The sequence below is a fragment of the Phyllostomus discolor genome, chromosome 7 (assembly GCF_004126475.2).
Source record: "Phyllostomus discolor isolate MPI-MPIP mPhyDis1 chromosome 7, mPhyDis1.pri.v3, whole genome shotgun sequence".
NCBI lineage: Eukaryota > Metazoa > Chordata > Mammalia > Chiroptera > Phyllostomidae > Phyllostomus > Phyllostomus discolor.
This window is the reverse complement of record NC_040909.2, coordinates 49,742,585-49,765,179: the sequence shown is the minus strand read 5'-3', so window position 1 is coordinate 49,765,179 and position 22,595 is coordinate 49,742,585. Positions and strand designations below refer to the sequence as shown.

The following is a 22,595-nucleotide window of genomic DNA, read 5'->3' as shown; positions in this document are numbered from 1 at the left end:
GGGTTCCTTGTGCATTTTCCCTCATTTTATTTAGCGTAGCCTTCATTTTTTCATCCAATTTGTGACTAAATTCAACCAATTCTGTGAGCATCCTAATCACCAGTGCGTTGAACTGTGCATCTGATAGGTTGGCTGTCTCTTGGTTGCTTAGTTGTATTTGCTGTGGAGCTTTGATCTGTTCTGTTTGGGCCTTTTTTTTTTCGGGGGGGATGGTCTTGTCCTGCCTGTTACCTATGAAGGGTGGAGCCTTAGGTGTTCACTGGGGCAGGGCAACCCAGTTGCTGGGTTGTGACGCTGTATGTGGGGGCAGGGTCTGAGAGGGAACAATGGCGCTTGCTCCTCTCTCTGTAGGACTTCAGTCCCTTCTGCCTCTTCCCCCCAATCAAACTGGGCCTTTCTGGTGCTAATTCCCATGTGGGTGGGCTTGTGCACATTCTAGGACCCTGTGGGTCTCTCTAACGAATTCTCCTGTGAGGCTGAGAGTCTCTGCTAGTACCTCAACTTCCACAGGTGTTTTCAATCAGTGACCTGAGGCTCCATTTCCTTGCACTGGGACCCTGGTTTTTGCCCAGTGCCTGGCTTCACAATTGCTGCCTTTTGGGGTCTGCCAGTTGCCACCCTGAGCCCAGGGTCCTCCCGCTGAGGACTTGTGCACCCAGGAGGCCTTACATGCCTGGTCTCACTGCTCTTTGTGCTGTAAACCCTCTCCACCCAGGTGCCCGACTCCACCCATCCTACTGGTCTGGATGAACGTGTCTATTTTAACTCCTTGGTTGTCCAACTTTCATACAGTTCAATTTTCTGTTAGTTCTGGTTGTTATTCTGTTTCTAAACTGTTGTTGTCCCTATCTTGGTTATGCAAAGAGCTACAGTTTGTCTACCTATGCCTCCATCTTGGCCAGAAGTCTCTCCTTTTTCCTTTTTGCTCAGTCCCTCCACCCCCTACTCTCCACAACGCCTAACTTGTCCTCCTGCTATCTATCTATGAATCTGTCTATTTTCCTTGTTCATTCGGTTTGTTCATTAGATTCCACATATGAGCAAAATCACATGGTGTTTGTTTTTCTCTGACTGGCTTATTTCACTTAGCATAATTTTCCCCAGGTCCATCCCTATTGTCATAAAGGGTAAAATTTTCTTCTTTTTTATGGGTGAGTAATATACCACTGTGTAAATGTCCCATAATTGCTTTATCCACTCATCTACTGATGGACACTTGCGCTGCTTCCATATCTTGGCAGTTGTGAATGATGCTGCAACGAATATAAGGATACTTATGTTCTTTTGAATTAGTGTTTTGGGTTCCTTTATCCAAAGGTTCCTTATTCCCAGAAGTGGGATAGCTGGGTCAAAAGGCAGATCCATCTTTAATTTTTTGAAGTATCTCCATACTGCTTTCCACAGTGGCTGCACTCCCACCAATAGTGCAAATGGGTTCCTCTCTTTCCACATTCTCGCCAGCACTTGTTGTTTGCTGATTTATTGATGATAGCCATTCTGACAGGTGTGAGGTGATATCTAACTGTGGCTTTAATTTGCATTTCTCTGATAAAGAACTTACAAAACTCAACACCAAAAAAAAATAAACAAACCCATTAAAAATGCACAAAGGACCTGAATATACACTTCTCCAAAGAGGACATACAGGCAGCCAATAGACATATGTAAAGATGCTCAATGCTTCTGGGCTTTTGTACTTCCTGTTCTCTTCCCCTTGTTCTTCATGGGGCTGATTCTCATTTGCTCTTCCAGAAGCAGCTCAGTGGTTTCTCTTGGTTTGGTGTGGTTTCCTGCATGTCTGTAGCCTAGGTTATATCCTCCCTGTATTTCCTCCACCTAGATATGACTTCTGTCATAACTCTTATAACATAATATTTCTACTATCAGTTTACTTGTCCACATGGACTATGAGCATGTTCCATTTGTTTTCCTTTTTTAATGTTTCATGAGTATGAGGGAGATGCTGGGTAAATATACATTGAATTGATAAATAGTTCAATTTTTTTCTCCCTCCCTTCCTTTCTTCCTCTCTTATTCTTCCTTTCTTTTTTCCCTCCTTCTTTTCTACCTTCCTTTCTACCAAAATTCCTACCTCCCTTTGCATTTAAGCTTAGCACTTTATGCATTATTTTAGTTATTCCTCACAGGAAGCCTATGATGTAGGTGTTATGATAATTCCCATTTTTGGGTATGGAAACAAAGGACCAGAGCAATAGGCAACTTGCCCATCCAAAGGGGCAGCCCCTTTACAGAGTTGTCTCCATATTGCTGTCTCTGTTGAAAGAATTTTGGCATTTTGTCTTTGGAATTCCCTTATGGTCAACCTATGAATCACTTAAGAAAACCAATCTTATTTTTGCTCACTTTCAGAAAAGATGATTTCTAGTCTGATCATCCTGATTCATCACATGTGAAATCCAAATAAAATTAGATCACATTAGAAATCCAAGCCACTTTCAAAGGACAAAGATTTGTCATCTTTAAAAATATTTAAATGATTTAAAGATGCACTCTCCACTCCCAAAAGGCTTTACGGTGGCCAGATTGCTGGGTTGAAAGCTGTTGATACTCCTGTGGATTTTGTTTAGATGTGGTTTAGGCATGAGTAGCTGGTGGAGGAATGTCATATTACTTTATAGTCCCATTTCATGTTCTTCATGACAGTTTTATTGAGATATAATTTATGTACCATACAGTTCACCCATCTAACATGTAAAATTTAGTGGTTTTTAGTATATTCGAAAAGTTGTTCAACGACCACCACTATCTAATTCCAGAACATTTTCATCACCCCATGAAGAAATTCTGTCCCTTTTAGTAATTACCCTTCATTCCCCTCATTTCAACTCCCCAGGCAATCATTGATTTACTTTCTTTCTATGGGTTTGCTTATTCTGGATATTTCATATCGGTGGAATCATGTAATGTGGTCTTTTGTGACTTCTTTTCATACAGCATAATGTTTTAGGGTTCACCAATGTTTCAGTGTGTATCAGTGTTTTATTGCTTTGTATCTCTAAGTAATATCCTTTGTATGGATATTCCACATTTTATTTACTCATTCATCAGTTGATTGAGATATAGGTCATTTCCACTTTTTGGCTACTATGAATAAAGCTACTGTTAATATTTGTGTATGAATCAACTGATGAATGGATAAATACAATGTGATATGTACCTATAACAGAATAATATTCATCTATGAAATAAATGAAATACCGATACATGCTACAACATGGATGAAAACTTGCCAAGTGAAAGAAACCACTTCTTGCATGATTCCATTGGTATTAAATGTCCAGAATAGGTGAATACTAGTGACAGAAAGTAAATTAGTGATTGTCAGGGCCGGGGCATATGGAAGGGGATGGAGAGTGACTGCTAAAGTGTATAGGGCTCCTTTTTTGGATGATGAAGATATTCCAAAATTTATTCTGTTGATGGTTGTACAAGTTTGTTAAGATACTACAATACTACTGAATTTTATACTTTTTACAAGGGTGCATTATATTTAAAAAAATAATTCATAATGACCACCATTACATACATACCAGTTGCTTACTGCAAGTCAGTTCCCTGTGAGGCACTGTGGCACATGGATGAGAAAGAGAGTACTTGTTCCCTGTGCTCCATATTGCAGTGGAATTGTACAGATGGAGTGGATATCCATAAAAGATTTTATCAAGGTGATGCATCACTAATTGCTAGTTTCTGGGTATAGGCCACACTCAGAAAGTCTTAGCACCTCTGGGCATTAGCCATAGGACCTCAAAAAGATTTTAAAATGTGGGCTGCTCCAGTATTTATATAACTTAGACATGGTATTATCCATCCCTTATAATATGGTGAGTTCCCTGTGTCCAGGAGCTATGCCTTATATTCATCTTGATTCTCTTGCTTAGCATTGTGTCTGGTCCACCCAGAGGCCAGGAGTGTGTGTTTGGTGAGTGAAAGTGCTGGGTGATTTGGAAGCCTCCTGGTTTGTTTCTAGGACAAAAATGCCTTCAGGCCTGTGGCTGCCTGTTCTGACCAGCCTGTGGGGAACTTGTTGCTGAATTCACCAACTGTCTTCATGCAAATTTCTTTTTTCATAACCAGTAACTATTTTGTTCCTCTGGTGCTTTCACTGTGATTTTGGTTAAAATGATGACCTGGAACGATATGTCGTATGCAGGTGCTTCTGGAGTATTGTGCTTTTCTCCCTGGCGACACGTGCAAAACTCACTGTGTCAGGGAGATTTAGGAAAACAAAAGGTGGAATAAACCTCACTTTTTAAAAAAATATCATGTTTATCAATCATCAGTACTGTAGTTTCTGTATAGCTTATGGGTCTTTGCTATAATAAGAAATTGTTTTTCTTTTTCTTTTTTTCTCTGTGAAGGTACTTTATGTTAAGTTCTTTCTGTTAAATATCCTTTGCTTGCACTGGACTTTTCTTTGTGTTGATTTTTTGCTTCATTTTTTTTTTTCATTTCCCATGCTATTCAGTTACTGGATGCCAGAAGAACCAAGGTTTGTCCACTCTTTGCAGCTCATTTGTTTTGTTCTGCACAGCCTCACCTTGTGTGTTTAAGTGTCTGTCTCTGTCTGTGTTTGTTCCCTTCTGCTTGCAGATGCAGTAATCCTGTTTACCAAACCTGGTCACAGCTTTATTTGTAAAAATAAAGTCCTTGTTTGTGTCTACTTGTAGTGGATGCTATTATTTTCACTTATAAATGGATGTGCATTTATCATGGAAAATAATGGATAGTAGAATAAAGAACACTTAGGAAACAAGGAATACTGAGTCTGGAGCATTGTGGGCATAAAGAAGGTGTGTTTGTGAAAGTTTCCCTCTAACTCTTTCCACTTTCTAAATTAAACCTGTAGATACATAATTTTCCTTGTGATTGACACTAATATACTGTTTCTGTGTTTGTGTACATTTCTTTTCTCCTAAGACATTCAGAAAGCATCATTGAATTAATATCCCCCTCTCCATGTGCTGTCCCATGCTTCTGAAGTCACCCTGGAGGACTTCACGGCTGGCCCTCTGGACCTCATGATTAACATTCCATCTTCATAGTGTGGTACCAGCAAGTAGCCCTTGGCATTCCCATTGACTTTTCCTTTCTTTCTCTTCCCCTGCTCCATCTTTCTCATCACAGCACCTGCAATTGACAATCCAGGCCCTTCAGGATGAGCTGCGAACCCAGAGAGACCTCAACCACCTCCTGCAGCAAGAGAGTGGCAATCGAGGAGCTGAGCACTTCACCATTGAGCTGACTGAGGAGAACTTCCGGCGCCTGCAAGCTGAGCATGACAGACAGGCTAAGGAGCTGTTCCTATTGAGGAAGACCTTGGAGGAAATGGAGCTGAGAATTGAAACACAGAAGCAGACCCTCAATGCCCGAGATGAGTCAATTAAAAAGCTTCTTGAGATGTTACAAAGTAAAGGCTTGCCGTCCAAAAGTCTTGAGGATGACAATGAACGGACGCGGCGGGTGGCAGAGGCTGAGTCTCAAGTTAGCCATTTGGAGGTGATTTTAGACCAGAAGGAGAAGGAAAACATACATCTTAGAGAGGTAAGGGCATTCATTTTATTGCCCAAAAGTCAGGTTTTACAAGTTAAAATGTTATCAAGTTATTTTCACAGGTTGGAAAACATCCACAACCTTAAAATTCCCTTTGTTACCTGTTTTATAACCTTCCTGTCTGCTTATCACCTTTAAACTGGAATTTTGCATTAGTCTTTTTCCCTCTGCTCACCCCGCATATGTTCCATTATTATTCAGCATGTATTCAGGATCCAAGCGTGTGTAGCACATGTCAGCAGTAGGGTGGTTTACAGCTGCTTTGCCACAGATGGTCATTGTTTCAGAGCTTTTTAAGTATAGTAGTGTTTAAGTTTTAGATGTTTATCAAATATCATTTTTCTAAAGGAGAAAAAGGAATAGGTGATTAGCAACACAATAAACCTAAGTATTTTTATAGCTGAATTGGGGCAGAATTTCCAGAAAATAAAGTGTATGGATATTTCTAGAAACTATGGTAAAATGTGCAGACTGATTTTGAGCATTTAGATTTAAGGTACTCTTTGTTTGCATTTACATTAATCTAGGACAGAGTGTTCCAGGTTTTCTATGTGTTTTGTACTTAGTGGATTAAATCATTCAAAGTTTTCAGAGGCAGCCTCACTGGCCTGCCACCACCATTTTGTGTTGGCATGCTCATCTATCTGAGAATATGCAGTTTGACAGAGCTCAGATAAAAGGTGGGTACCAGCCAACATTTGAAATTTTTACAGCAGTTCTCTGCCACTATGGTGGATCTCAAAAGTACCATATAAGCCTTAGGAGACAGAGATCTCCCAGAAAATAGTGAGCAATAAAATGGCATTTAAGTATATTTTTAAAATATGTTACAGAAATAAATAAAAATTCTGAAAGATATTTGCTTCCAGACCAAGCTAGATTTCCTGGCATTATATACCTGTTCAGATGGGCAGGCCTTCTTATGAGTCACTTGTGTTGTTCAGAAACATGCCTTCCATGGTGGGACTTAACTAATATGAATGTTCTTAGGGGTTTTTTCTGATGTAGATTATATTTGCTTAGAACATTTGAACAGAATTTTGTGTTTTTGGACTTGATGTCCTCTGTGCTCATTCTCCTTTCCCACTCTCCCTTTCCCCTGCCCCCAGCCAAGAGACCTTACTTAGCAATATGCTTGGGAAACCCCATGGCTTAGTTCATATTAAGATACTTAAAGGCATTATGTTGGGCCCTGGTCTTCCTATTCATATTCCAAGGGGGTGATTATTATGAGCAGACTTCTAGGACTGCCGTAATGATCCCTACCTCTTGTAATTCATGCCCTTGTGTAATCCCCTCCCCTTGAGTATAAGTTGAACCTAGTGACTTGCTTTTAAACAACAGAATATGGCAAAGGTAATGGGATGCTGGTGACACTTCCATGATTAGGTTACACAAGACTGTTATTCCCTCTTGTAAGCAACCTCGATTGCTTTCTCAACTTGCATGGTTTTTTGAAGCAAGCTGTCATGTGGGAGAAGCCTATGTTGTAAGGAACCGAGGGCAGCCTCCAGCCAATACCAATAAGGAATTGAGACCCTCACTCACACAGCCACAAAGAACTGAAAACTGCCAACAACCACTTAGTGAGATTGGAAGTAGCTCCTTCCCCAGCTGAACCTGTCCAATGAGAGGACATCAAGTCCAAAAACACAAAATTCTGTTCTGGGCTGACACCTTGATTGTGGGCTGACATCTGCATTGTGAGACTAGAATCAGAGTATTCAGCTAAGCTATGCCTGGATTCCAGACTCACAGAAACTGAGATAATAAATGTAATAATAAGCTGCTGAATTTTGGGGTAATTTATTACAAAGCAATAGATAGCTGATATAGTTGATCAGAAAGTAATCTCTTCCTGCCTTACTCCATAGACTTTCCATTTATTTTACAGAAGAGAAGCAATAATTCCTTGCATGGCATCACTTGCATGTAGAGTGATTGTGGAGTTTGAAATTTTGGTTGTATCTCAAAATTCTGGTTGGTAGATTGCTATACTTGAAAAAAGCTGTAGTACCAAAGAAACCTCCATCTATGGCATTGGCCTTTACTTTATGTTGGAATATTGTGGTCAGGGTAGAGTCACTCTTATTCTGTTATTAGATTTTGCTCATTGGTCACCCTTAATAGGTGGTGCCTTGATTCTGTTGTGTCTTCAATGAAATGAATCTAAACACAATTTAATTGGTGTTTTATGAGATTAGTTGGTCCTCACAACAATCTGGAATGGATATAGATCATGTTTAGAGCCTTAAACATCAGTCCAAGAGCCCACAGAGAGTAGTACAGAAAATGCAGCCCAATATATCCAACTAGTTTCCTTCAGGATTAGGCTAGTCAGGGGATAGCCCTTATCTTGGCTCACCAAGAAGGGAGAATATGGAAAAAAGTTTCTATATGTAAAAATCTTATTTTAAGCTTGAACTAAACAAACAAGACTTGGAGGCCTGAAAGGACCCTTCCAAAGAAATTTTGAGAGCCATTTGTTATATTTTCAGGAATTTTTTGAGCCTGCTTTTAAACCATTGATAGCTTGAAGTTGGTTATGGTGGGAGTGTTTACACCATGGCAATCAGTAAAATGCTATTCTTAGGGCCTACCCACACACCCTTGAAAGCCTATTTACCAACACACCTCTAAAAAAGTGCCATGAAATGTTTACATGCAATACAGAAAGAAAAGGCAAGTTAAATAATGTAAGAATTAACCACATCATTCATCAAAAGTTTTCATAACAACATCTGGATTGGTTCTTATGTGTCAGGTACTATAAAGAATGCTTTATATGATTCATATTTAATTCTCACAAACACCTCATTTATTCATTCACCCACCCATCCTTTGAATGAACACTTACTGTGGATTGATTTTAGGATAGAGTAACAATAGCTGATAAAGTTCGACTTCATGGTGCTTGTATTTATTGGGGTGAACTAGAACACAAATATCTATTTAATAGTTAAACAGAGAACAATCATGGAGAAAAGAAAAGGATGAAGAACAAGTGACTTGGATGAGGCCACTTTTATATTGGGTGATTAGGGAAGGCCTCTTGGAGGGGTGACATTATGAAGAGAGATCTGAGTGACGAAAAGGAGCCAGCCATGTAAGGTTCTCAGAAGACTGTTGCAATGATATGGAAAGACCCATGCCTAAGAGGTAGGTGTCATTATTTTGCCCACTTTGCCTGGGGAAACTGAGGGCCAAGTAATGTTATGAAGCTTGCCCAGTGTTCCACAGCTAACAAGTGGTTACACTGGTATCTGAATCGGGCTGACTTCAGGGTCTCAGCTATCGGACCATTTCATTATATCCCTTTTCTGTAAGAATCTTTCTCAAAGTATGCTCTACTGAACAGCCAGTTTTTGAAGTGTTGGTATGTGTTAAGAGAGAAAAAATGCTGCAAAGCCAAATAAACTCAGGGAGATGCTGGATTCCAAAGAGTTCACTACAAATGTGCATCAGTCATTTCCAAGAAACAGTGTAGGGAAGACAGAGCTTCTCACACTTATTTGACTTGCTTTTCTCCTGTTGCATTGGTGTTCTTTGTAAGACACCTTGGAAAAATGCTATGCTAGAAAATAAATTCGTGCTTTTAATTTGTGACCTGAAAAATATGCAATAATATTCAGATAGTTGTTTCCTGTGGTCAAATAACTGAGTAATATTCTTCATTAGTTATTTTCAGAGGCAAAGTTTAGTGTAAGCTGTTTTCATATTCTCTACTGAGTTTTAGAATGTTCTTTTGTCAGAGTATTTTTTTTAGTGGAAAAATGTGACTGACTGCTTTTGGTATTAGACCACTAAGAATAACCCAACTTGAACAAAGAAGTTGCCTGACTTCAGTTTATTTAAATTAATCTAAACCAGGATTTAAAATATACTTGAAGGTTTAAGTTTAGTGTGTTCCTGATTTCTTTTTCATTTTGCACGGTTCAACCCTGTTGGGATTAGATGGCATAATGCTGGGGAATGGAGAACTTGTGGTTTTATGATTCATTCTTAGTCAAAGGTAGGTGTTGGACCTCATGTAAACCCCATCTTCTGAAATACTGGCCTTGTTTAGCCTATTGTTTCAGGAGATTTTGAGTTGGCAGTTGTACATTGGAGGGTCAGATTGCTTCAGTGCCTTGTGTTTTGGTGGTCTGAAAAAGGCTGAGGGTGAAACCATTTCTATGCCTGGCAGGAAACAACAGAAAGATTATGATCTCAACTTAATTGGAGGACCAAAACAATTGCTCAAGAACTACAACGGATGTGCTCAAATGAGCTGAAGTGTTGGCTGAAATACAGTATTACTCACTAGTGTCCTCTGGTGCTTTTGGATACAGGTTGATTTGATAAGACTTTGTTTGATGTAGTAATAGTTTACCTTGTTCTCTAGTTTTTCTGCAAAGAACATATTGTTCCATGTAAAGGTTTTTAGTAATCAAGTACCCAAAATGCTACTGATCTTATTAAAGAAAAAGCGGGCTTATATACCAGGATCCTCCTATATTTACTCTCCTTAATATATTCTTGGCTGGCCCTTAGAACAGAGTCAGCAGTCTTTAGACTGTAAGATGTTTGAAAGGAAGGGATCTAAGTTCTTCTGCCATGCATGTTGATTTCCTATACTAATCCCTTGAACAGCTTGCCTTTCTTTGGTAACAAGGGGAAAGGAGCACTCAAGTCATCAGTGGCCACAACTGCTATTAATCCAGCATAAGTATAACCCCCAGGAGACTGGGCCTGGGCTTCCCTCCATGCTGTGTGTGTGTGGGGACAGGGTGAGAGGGGAAAGCAGCAAGGAGGAGGGCAAGGCAATGAGAATTCTTTATCTCCTACTTTATTTATCCAGATTGTCCCCAGGCCAATGGGAGATCCACCAAAGGAAAGTTTGTGACCTAGAAGTTCTTGAGCTCATAAACCTTTTATGGATAGCTCAGACTTCCCTCCAGTATAGTCTTTGCCCAAACTTCTAAAATCCACTCCAGTCTCCCCTCTCTAAACACCATATGGCTTCTTTCTATTTAATACACACTTGTCTCCAATTTTGCAGGATGAGCCATGGTTTTGCTGATGCAGGCTTTTCTAATTCTGAGTCCACAGATTCAATACATTCTATTTCTACCAACAAAGCATATCACAGAAAACATTCCCAAACACAAGTGATCACATAAACATAACATTTCACATACTTTATTTTTCAAGAGTTGTTTCCTATAAATATACTATAGAACCTAACAATTTCTCCCTATTTTAATCAAGTAAGTTTCTTACCTGATCAGTACATTCCATCAATATTCCCAGACCTCAAATATTGCCTGCAGGTGCTCAATAAGTATTTGAAAGACTGAAAAATAGTTAAAAAAATAACTTGAGTGTTGCTCTGTGGTTTATTTTAGCCAGTTTATGCCCTGGCTAGTGTGGTTCAGTTGGTTGGAGCATTGCCCTATAACCTGGAAGGTTGTAGGTTCAATCTCCAGTTTAGGTGTGTAGGACCTCTGATCCAGACATGTGTGATCCCTGGTCTGGGTATGTATGGGAGGCAACCAATGGATGTTTCTCTCTCACATCAATGTTTCTCTCTCTTTCTCTCTCTCTCTCTCACCCTTCCTCTCTCTCTAAAGGCAATGAAAAAACATCCTCTGGTAAGAAGAAAAAAAAGAAAGAAAGGTTTATAATGATTATGCAAGTCCCCTGTTCTTTTATGTTTTCTCTATCACTGTCCAGTGTTTGGAGTGGAGCAGTCACTTTGAAAATTCCAACCTGAATTGGAAATTTTCTTTCATTGTTTTCAAAGTGTGTTGGACATCATTGGACACATATTGAACATCCATGTGCAGGATGCTGTGGGAGCACCCTTGACAAGTTTATGGTCTTGTTCAGGGATTCAGGTGGGCATTAAGAGAATCAGCTCACGCTTATCAAAGCTTATTCTGTGCCAGATTACTAAGTAAATATTGCTGTCATCATCCTCATACACAGATATGGAAACTGAAGCACAAAGAGGTAAGTTATTGTTCCCAGTCATACACAGCAAGTGCTGAAATCAACATCAGAACCTGGGAAGTCTGTCTCCAGAGAGTACACTTGACATCACTGCACACTACTGCCTCTCAGGTGGTGCACCAAGAAGACCTCAAATGGTACTTAAATTCTATGCAGCTTAGAATAGGAGAGTTGATGACAGAGCTGGTCTTCAAAGGCAGGAAGAATTTCAACACACATGGGTGGTGGAGAAGTGTGATTGGAAAAGCAGTGGTGGAGCCAAGCCTTGGGTTGGGGGCTGTGGTTGGTTTGGGGCACAGTGAGTTTGGAGCAGCTGAAACTCCACCTGTCAGGAGGAAAAGGAGATAAAGATGAGCAGGTGGTTTGAGATCAGGTCATTGAGGGCTCTGACCATGGGACAAAGGAGGTTGGCCTTTATTATTGAGGCTCTGTACAGCCTGGGCAGCAATTTTCCCTGGAGAATGGCATTATCAGAAAAGATTGTTAGTGTGAATTGATAGTGGATTGTCTAGGAAGGGACCAAAGAGATGGAGGTAAGTTAGAAGGCTACTGTGGTTGTTTAGGTGACCAAGAGTATGAATCTGGGTGATGGCTCAGGACCTGCGTGCCAGGAGCTATAAGAGGCAGACAATCATTGTGAGCCTGGATGGAGACTGATAGTGGGACAGTGGGCAGGTGAGTCATCAGCAGGAGGTGCTGGGATTGAGGGAAGTCTTTGAATGAGTTGTGTTTAATGAAAATATTGGTGGAGCTGTCCAACCAGGATGAGACTATGGCTGAGGAAATGATTATGAAGTTCCAGTCAATTGCCCAAGGCATTTCTGACTACTGGTTACTTGTTTATTATTATTTTCACATGCACACACACACACGCACACACACACACATACTGATAATTTGTGGTCACCAAGCCCACATTTGTGTAATTCTTCTAAAGTCTGCCTTGTCAATTATTCCTACTGTTATTTAGTAGGAGACTCAAGGAACTGCATACTTCTTCTTCATGTCTCTTTTTGAATAAGCACTTAATTTTGAATATGATATGTCTTTTAAGATTACATAGACTTTTCATTGACTGATACCAACTTGGTACAGATTCCCTTTGTTTGTACTGCATTTCGTTTTCTCCAAACCATCTGTACAGGATGGATGCAGTGAAGCATTTTAACAGAAAAGTGCTCTCTCTGGATCCTAATTAACCACACATCCAAAGGCAGGATTTCATAACCTTTACTCTAATATTTCTGGTAATATAAGAAGTGTATTCATTTTTGTTTAGCATCATTTGCCTATCTTTAAAATTTAATACATTCTTTAAAGTTTGAACACTCTATGCTAATTTAAAATGGTTCAGGTTTTACCCCTTATTGGTTTTAATGAGTGTAACTGTTGGCTTTTAAAAGTAACAGAGGCTGGTGGAGCTCCAGGGAGCCATTAGACACAAGGTATTTTGGCACCTGCTGAGAAAAAGAAAGTGGCAGGGGAGGATGGGGTTGGGAGAATGGTGGGAGGTTTTGCTGGGAGATACTCTGATTACTGTCCTTACCGTCCTGTCCTGCTGCTCTGCCTTGGGTATGACTTCATTTTGAAAGATGTTCTTTTGTTAGCTGACCTAATTTGTTATCAGTATCATTTGGTAAAACAGTGCACCACAGTTGAAACCTCCAGAATGAGAAAATCCTGCAAGCACCAGTACTATAGATGCTTCAGTGTGTTTCACAAGCTACAACAATGGGAAGTTGAGATGGGCTCAGTTATACCAAGATCCTGGTGTTTTGGGTGGTAACATTAATTAATGGAGGAGATTTTATATTCTATGGAACACATTCCATTTTAATGATTTCTTCTGATGCTGCCCATAACCCTGTGAGGGAAATTAAGTGGAGATGACATGTAACATTTATTGGGTACTGAGAATATCATTGCTAATTATTTTCCTGGGAGTGCCATTTAATCCTTCCAACAGTTCTCTGTGGTGGGAGGTGGTTTCCTGCCTTTCAGAGGAAGAGGCTGAGGTCCAGAAGGGTGATGTGTCTGATCCAGGTTCTCAGAGTAAGTAGTCATGGATTTGCGGTTCAAATTTGGGTCTCCTGGTTCCAGGCATCTGTTCCTAATCAGTTCTTTTTCTCCTTTTTCCTTTTGTTTTCGATTCCTTTCTTTCTTTCTTCCCTTTTCTCTATTTTTTTTTAGCAAGTAAGTAACAAATTTAATACATACATATGTATGGGAACCTCATATACATGAGAAAGTCAGAGACTCCACATGCAGAAGGGGTTCAGAGATAGAAAGGGAATATGGGTATATAAGACATTCTGAGTTAGGGTGAAGTTAGGGCCTTGGGGGCTTCAGTGGGTCACTGCTGAATGACAGGAGCAGTTCTTTAATAAATAGAAGCTTCCCCTGACCTATTGATAGGTCAAAAAGAGATAGTTGATAATCTCCCATTATGGGAAGGGACTCTCATTCAAGTTCTTCCAGGTAGTCAAGGGATTTCTCTTGAGCCTAAAGCTAAAATTGCCTTTAGCTCAAAAGAATCTGCAGTTACCTGATATGGAGTTGACCAGAGACTGGAATTATGGTCTTCTGACTTCTTCTCAGGGATATTTTTTTCTGTAAGTGCCAAAAAGAAAAAAATACGAAAAGCTTTGCTTTTTTCTTCTTGCTACATCTCATCAGGACCTGTAAATTTGTGAGCTCATGGATGCTGAGGAGGGCAAACAGTGCCATGTAGAAGGCAAGATCATGGCTCCCTCTCCCCAGTCCAGTTGTGGCTGGTGAAAATAAAAGTGCTTACTTAAAATGCAAGTAACAGTATTGCACGTTTGATCCTCCATAAATTCCTAGGGAATAAATGAATCTTTGTGAGCAGATAATAAGGAAAAAGTGAGTGGTGCTTAGAGTTGTACCTTTCCTATTTCATCTGCTCATAGTTAGCCTTCCTTTTTATGTTTTAAAATTTATCACTGCCTTACTGCCTAGAGAAATGCTTTGCCTCCTCAAACTAAGTTTACTTTTTATTTAATTTTTGTTCAGTATTTTTGGTTTCTTTCTATGTCAATTGTGAGACATTAAAATTGTATTTAAAACCTCCTGACAGATGCCCTGTTTTATTATTCTTCCAATTACTAAAATTCAGTAAAGCAAAATTTGTTTTTCCACCCACCATGGCTTGGATGTGAAACGGGCAGCTTTATTTATGTTTTCAGTTTGGGATATAGGTTCAAGGGCATCCTAAATATTCTGGGTGGTGTTAAATAGGGCAGTGTGCATGGCTGCTGGGTAATCCCTAGGATGGGCCTATGGCTATAGCAGTTGGATATAAAGTTGCTGGGTTTAAATCCTCCTTACTAAAGGAAAATATAATTATATTACAAAAGTAGTTCATGGAAAAAGTAAAAAAAAGAAAGAAAAATGAGTGAGACTTTAGAGTAAAAATTATAAAGACTTACTATTTATTTAGATCAAGAGTTGACAAAATGATAACCTGTGGGCCAAATGTGCCCCACTGTCTGTTTTTCTTTCTTTTTTAATAGCCTCAGTTTAAAATGGTTACATTTGAAATGGTTATATAAGAACTGATATAATATCCTCTATTTTGCCTTGTGACACTCAAAGCCTAGAGCATATACTTCTTTGGCCCTTTAAGAAAAAGGGTGGTGACTCCTGATTTAGATGATATGTAAGTGGTTTTTGAATCAAGATGTTTGGTTAAAAGCCTATGTGTAATTAGTTACATTTAGAGTATCAAATTTTACTACTTTTATGTATAGCTTTTAAGGGTTTTTTTATTAAATGAAGAGGCAATATTTTTATGTCATTTCTACCCATTTTTCTTTTACAATATAAGACCTGTGATTTTAATCTTCAGAGTTATAGCACATTGAGTATTGCCAGTTATCACAAAAGTCTGAAGCATTATCAGGAGTGTGGAAAGCAGTATGGAGATACCTTAAAAAATTAAAAATGGATCTGCCTTTTGACCCAGCGATCCCACTTCTTGGAATATATCCAAAGGAACCCAAAACACTAATTTGAAAAAACATAAACACCCCTATGTTCATTGTAGCATTATTTAAAATCACCAAGATATGGAAGCAGCCCAAGTGTCCATCAATAGATGAGTGCTAAAAACAACTATGGGATGTTTATCCAATGGAATACTACTTGGCTGTAAAAAAAGAAAATTTTACCCTTTGTGACAGCATGGATGGAACTAGGGAAAATTATGCTAAGTGAAATAAATGAATTTGTCAGAGTAAGACAAATACCATATGATTTCACTCATATGTGGAATCTAATGAACAAACTGAACTAGCAAGGAAAACAGAGACAGACTCATACATGGAGAGCAGGAAGACAGCAAGTGTGGGGGAAGAGCAGGGGCTGGAGGGATTGAGCAAAAAGGGATAAAGGACTCATGGACATGGACAACAGTGTGGTGATTGTAGGGGGTAGGGAGGTATAAGGGACTAAATGATAATGGAAAAATACCGTAGAAATAAGAAATATTCCAAATTAAAAATAAAAATAGGAATATAAAAAACAAACCTATGTGGATTAAAAGGGGACTATCTGTGAAGTATTCACCAACCTACAATGTGCCAGAGAAATGGAGATTGACAAAAAACTCCAAAAGATTTAGGAATCCCTGACAATTAAAAAATAAGCTTCCAACTCCCCCAACTCCTTTTTTTTTCTTAAGTGCTATGTTTGTTGGTACTTTTTAGGCCTGCACAATTAGTGTTTTAAAAATTTGTGGCTGCTTTGAAGGAAATGGTCTGAAAAAGAAACTGTCTATGTACTATATATACAAGTCATGTGACAATGTATTCACAAACAGTATTTGCTGGTGTGCCCTTGAATTGCTAGGCTGTCCTATAGAAAGTGTTCTTAATCAAGAGAAGATAGGACCTGACCACTGAGACATTGCTCTCACCACCCTCTGCATCTCCTTCAGCCTCCAAAACAGTCAGATCTCTTTTGGTGCATGCAGGCTGGGTTGCCAGCCATTTGTGCACTTTTAGTGATGGGAGAAGAACCTGCCCATTATTGGGATTTTGCTTCCTTGCTGTACTCCAGAGTTCCTTAATCTTAGCATTTGACATTTGGGTCAAGACAATTCTTTGTTGTGGGAGCTGCCCTGTGCCTTGTAGGATATTGAGCAGCATCCCAGGCCTCTACACACTACAAGCACATAGTGCCTTTTTCCTTCTCCTACTGGTGACAACCAAAATGTGTCTATACATTGCATAATATCCCTTAGGTGACAAAATTGCCAGGCTTGTGAGCTGCTGGTGTAGAGTGATTGACACATCCTTCTTACAGCTGTGGCAAATGGAGTGATTCCCAGTCCCACTTTCTTGAAACCATTTTACTGAGGAAGGGCAGCCCAGATCATGATACTCCTTGACCCAAAGACTGACTGCAGGGGACTGAACTAGGAAACAGATGTGCTGAAGAACAGTAGGGGTTTGAGCCTGAAAAGAAAACAGAAGTGGGGAGAGTGTGTGTCTGTGTGTGTGTCTGTGTGTGTGTGTACATGAGAGAGAGGGAGAGAGAAATAGAGGGGGCAGGATTGAGAGAGAAGCTGCTTCAACTACCTTACTCCTGCCGTCTCAGAAAATGTGGGGCTGAGAGCAAAAAAAGCCCCAGAAAAGAAATCTAAGGGAGGGGCTAGGGGGTAGTGATTTGATCTGAGGTGCCACTTGGGAAAGTTGAGGTTTTGTGAAAATAAAGATTTAATTCTCAGGAGTATTTATGGAGATAATAATTATGGATCCAAGAAGACACATAAACCTCATTTTTTGACTATCCAACTCTCACTATTAATTGGCAGTTTTATTTTACAATAAAGGTTGTTGTCCCTGCTTTCCCTAAATGGCCTTTGTTTCTCCTTTTCTGTTTTTTTTTTTAAAATTTATTTTAATCATTGTTCAAGTACAGTTTTCTGTCCTTTCTCCTTTTCTGTTTTTTAAATAAACATTTCTCTACATGAATTGCTCCACTCTGCCCCACCCCCTAGCACCACCAAACTTCAGAATAATTTTGGAGTGTGGTGGTTTTATCATGTGGAAATGTAGTACAGATGTTCAGAATTACCTTTTCTTTCTCCCCTTTAAAACATCATGACCACACATGCTTTGCTCTAAGTACCATTAAATATTTTTATTATTACTCTTAAAAAAATCTTGCCTCAGGCAGAGTCCCACTAAATCTAAAGTAAAGGCAAATATTTGTGTGTATAAATAGCAGCAAGCATTTATGCATATCACTCTAAAAAACCTCATATTTGGCTTTTTATGCAATTGAAACCTTTATTTTTTGACCCACTTAACCAAGTCCTCTAGTTTTACCCTCTTTTCTTGACTCTCATACTTTAACTTCAGACTATAGGATTTTGTGCATGAGTTTTTCTCTAACCTGCATATGTCTTTGAACTCAGCCTGATCATCTAATGTAATTTGATGGGAGGATTTGAACTGCCAGCATGAATTAGTGCATGTTTTTAAAAGTTATTAATGAAGGAAAGTTCTCTTCTCTGAGAGAATCCACAGTGGGTGGCAGAGTTTCTGTGTTCTTCACATGCCACACCCTGAGGCCAGTAGTCCTGTGCCCAGGAAATGCTTTATCACCATTCAACATACTCCCACTCAGAAACCTGTTCATGGAGATTAGCTGCTGCTCTATTCTTAATTTCTTTTGGGTTTATTAGTACCACTTAAAAATATTTCTTGGTCAGTATCAAACACATTATTCTAAATAGTTGCTAAAAAAATACCTCTTTCAATTTAATTACTTGATTCTGGAATCGAGAACTCCCTTGCCACCTGTGTGCACATTTTAATGTGCTGGAAATAATCCTGGTTTAGACATGCTCTTCTTTAAAGAATTGCATTTTCCATTCCATCTAAATAGTGCGTTGCAAGGTGCATTTCTTTTAAAGGGCAGAGGAGATATTTGTCATTCTGGCAGAGTTCATATAGGAAGGAAGAGGCAAAACCTGATTGCACCGTAGACAGTAGAAATAACAATGTAGATATTCTGCTGTACCTTTATGATACCCAGCAGTGTTCCTGCCAAAGGTCTCTATGGTACTACTTTTATGACCTATGTCAGGACTTAGACAATTTTAAGGACTCAGGCTTTCATTGCTTTAAAAGACAGAATAGAATGCTGTGCAATGACTGGATCCTTGCCAGTTACACACTGGAAACTTGATATAACTTAAAAACCTGCCCAGTGCTAACATCAGTGGGTATCCTTAAGATGTCTTTCAAGCAACTGTTATAGGTACAGAGATTGTGGGAATTTAGCGGCGGCTTGAGGATGCTCGTGCTGCATGGAGACTTCTGACATGTGATGACACAGGACTTTCCAGAGGTTGTGAAATCTTTTTGAAGAACTCATTATTTTTCCCCCCTTTTCTAGGCTGAGGTTATCTTTTCATGCTGTCTTTTTGCTTTGTTGCATTACAGACATAAATGTGCTACTTCTTGCATAAAGGACTCAAGGAGAATTGTCCAAAATGACTGTATTTCCTGAAATCACAGCAGCCTCCCCCAAAATCTGTGTGACAGGCAAGGTCTGTCTGAGGGTTATCATACAGATACAGAAAGCTTCATGGAGCCTCATCTTGGGAGGTCCTGGCAGGTTGCTGTTTTTAGCATAAATCTGGTGCAGGCATGGAGCTGAGTGCTGCACTCAGATACTCCTAAGAGCAACTGTGTGAGGTGTAGGTGCTGACATCGTCCCCTGACTTAATCAGGGCAGCTAAGTAATTTGCCTAAGACCACACAGGGGACTTGACCTCAGAAATGAGAATCATTGTATCATCTACTGTTTTGTAGAAAGTCAAAATAACTTCTAGCCATTTTCCCCACCCATTTCCCCTCCTCTCTGATTTGTTTTCTTTGAATCTTTTCTGTTCTATTTAGGTTTCTCATCTGGTTTATATTATGGCTTCATTTAAAATCTTATTCTTTTTCCTAATATGTTCATTCTTTTTTCTTTTATTTTGAACCTCAGTCATTTTCTTCCTCTGGTGTTTTCACCTGCATTGTTTTTTTTTTTTTTAAGATTTTATTTATTTATTTTTAGAGAGGGAAGGGAGGGAGATAGAGAGAGAGAGAGACAGAGAAACTTCAATGTGCAGTTGCTGGGGGTTATGGCCTGCAACCCAGGCATGTACCCTGGCTGGGAATCGAACCTGGGACACTTTGGTTCCCAGCCCGTGCTCAATCCACTGAGCTATGCTAGCCAGGTCATCTGCATTGTTGAATGGGTTTGTCTTTGTTGTTATATTCCAAGTAGCAGTTCTGAGGTTTTGCAAGAGACCTAGAGATGTTAGTGAAATCTATAGGAGACTTCTGGCCTAATATAATTCTAATCAGCAGTTTTCTTTGCCTCCTACAAAACCTTTTCATTCATTTCCATGAGTTGATACTCTAGTCTAGTCTCATGAAATGGCCTATACAGAGCACTTTGCACAGGTCTTGGCTCAGCAAATATCATTTATGTTTCTTTGACAAAAGGTGAGGAAGGGGTAAACAATAGTTGCCTTCACATCAATTGGTCTCCTTGTAAAGCAAGTCCATGCTTCCTTTACAAAATATAGATTTCTCTCTACAGAGTCAAACCTTGTCTGGTGCCATTTTATAGGTCAGTTGTTGGGGCACAGGTGTTTGTACTGAATTATGCAAACTCAAGAGTGACCTTTTCTCTATTACCCCAGTTTCACTCTAATTTCTTCAGAATGTTATGAAGTAGATTAATCCCCCCTTGTTACAGATGAAGAAACTGGGTCACAGGGAAAGTAGATCACTCTGCCCAAAGCCTTACAGGGAGATACAATGAGGGTGGCCTCAGGGCCTGTGTTCCAAGCCATGAGGCTGCATTGCCTCCTTTGTGTGTGAGAGAGCTGGGGATGGGGTCCAGAGGACCAGCATTTGGGGTCATGAGGGCTTATCATGGGGCAGTTACAGCCTAGACTTTCTCCACAACTGGCTCCCATGCTGGTCTCCTTAATTCTGTGCCCATCAAATAAGAGCTAGTTTTGAAGCTAGGAAACCAGTCATGAGGCAGAATTGAGGTAATAACAGCAGGAACTGACTCGGAAAGGAATAGAATGTGATGCTTTGAAATAGGAACCATGGTGTATGGCAGCTAAGAATATAAAAGATGAGGAGGATGGAGATACCAGAAAGAAGCCAGATTTGGTGGCATGGGTGATAATGTTTTTGATAACACCTGTGATAGTTATGAAGGAGGCAGGTTTGGGGAGGGGAAGATGAGCTTCACATTCAAAAACACAGGTTTGTATTTCAGGGCAGAAAAGTAGGCTAGAAATGTAGATTTGGGAACTGTTTGTAAGAGGTAGGGTTTAGAGCTTCCCAAAGAGAGAAGGACTCAAAGATAGAGCTGGGGAATATCTGTGTTTAGGACAAAGAAGGAGGAAGGGAAGCAGTGAAAAAAAACTGAGAAGGAAATGTGAAGGGAGGAGGGAGTGTTCAAGGGCAAGAGAATCCATTCATTCATTCACTCAGTCATTTTATGGAGAGCCTTCAACTCTAACCTCTGTTTTTAGGGGGACACTGAGATGACAAGAGCCCTTGTCCTGGGGGTTATGTGAAGGTGGGACCTCTGGGCTAGGTCCCCAGGGATGAGGAGAAGTCCACTGATAAATAAGGTCGGAAAGACAGAAGGATGGGTATAGCCTGGGGGTCAGACACATTAGCATATATAATGTTTTTTCTTAGACTCTCCCAAAAGCTATCTAATTTTAACCAAACCTTAATTTACTGCCTAAATTGTATTCACATGTAGTCTTCCTAAAGTATATACTATAATCAAACTATGATATTTGAAGTTTCTCTTAATGCTGTAATGCATGGTTACTTCAGTGAAAAACACTGTAATTGAACTAGTTTCTTTTGGGACTATGAACGTTAAAGACTCAGATGAATGACTGGTTTCTTTACTGGGTGGATCTGGGTGAGAATCACTGCAATATCCCAGCATGTTATTGATGGCTGGTTGCAATAGCTAATGCTGAATAATAAAAGATGGCTTCATGTGATCCTTGTCAAAGGGGTGGATGTTTGAACTGCAAGGACAGGAAATTATAAAATTTGCATCTAAAAATAATCTTATCCTTTGCCTTTTCATTTGTGACCTCCAGTGTGAAGAAACAAAGACCTCATGGAAACTTGGGCAGTTTGTGAAACCCTTCTGTGTAATCAGCCAATTTGATTTTCTTCAGTATAATGGCAGGATATTTGTGAGGAAATTAAACTTTATCGTACTCTAGCCATTGGTAGTGTGGCACCAAATTTTCTATTGGTCTTTTAGGAGAATAGAGCCTAGTGCAAGTTTATAAAATTACAGCAGCTTTGGAAGAAGTTTAAATGGATTTGGAACCTGCAAAGTAGAGTTTCTTTACTGTATCACTGTCAACATTCTGGGCTAGATAATTCATTGTTCAGGGTGGGCACCCACCCTGTGTGTTGTAGGATGTTTAGTAACATCACTGACCTTCATCTACAACATCCAGTAGCATCACCACCAGTAGCTGTGTCAATTAGAAATGCCTCCTGATATTACAAGATGTCCCTGTGGGGCAGGGGGTGGGAAACTGTCCCTATCTGAGAACCACTGGCCAAAAGCCTTACTACTCAAAGTGTGGTCCAGCAAACAGCAGGTCATCTGTATTTTCCAGGAACTCATTAGATATGTAGCACCTCAGGCTTTGTCCCTAGCCTCTGGAATGAGAATCTGCACTGTGACAAGATTTGTGAGAAACCTGTGAGCACATGAAGGTTTGAGAAGTACTAAGCTCTGCCCAGGGCAATGTTGTGTAGCAGAAGGGCATGAGCTTTGGAGCCAAACATGGCTTAACTAAAAGCTGTGTGACCTCATCAAGGTGTTTAACCTCTCTGAGACTCAGTTTCTTCCTCTGTAAAATGGGACTAAGAAAACCTTTTGTGTTGTGAGAGTAAAAAGGGTGAGATCCAGCTGAATCAGCAAAAAGA

At 39.7% G+C, this 22,595-nt stretch overlaps 1 protein-coding gene across 10 annotated transcripts in view; it reads left to right on the top strand.

Moving 5' to 3' along the window:
- The window catches only part of ERC2 (ELKS/RAB6-interacting/CAST family member 2), an 869,430-nt gene that overhangs the window by 182,932 nt on the left and 663,903 nt on the right, over positions 1–22,595 (top strand). For 5 of the 10 annotated variants that reach the window (XM_036030924.1, XM_036030923.1, XM_036030921.1 and 2 more), the window contains exons 3-4: positions 4,490–4,513; positions 5,149–5,565. In XM_036030924.1, coding sequence (XP_035886817.1) covers positions 4,490–4,513; positions 5,149–5,565 — 441 coding nt within the window. The remainder of the gene's footprint in view (positions 1–4,489; positions 4,514–5,148; positions 5,566–22,595) is intronic. The other 5 variants (XM_036030928.1, XM_036030925.1, XM_028518656.2 and 2 more) reach the window with 1 other exon arrangement.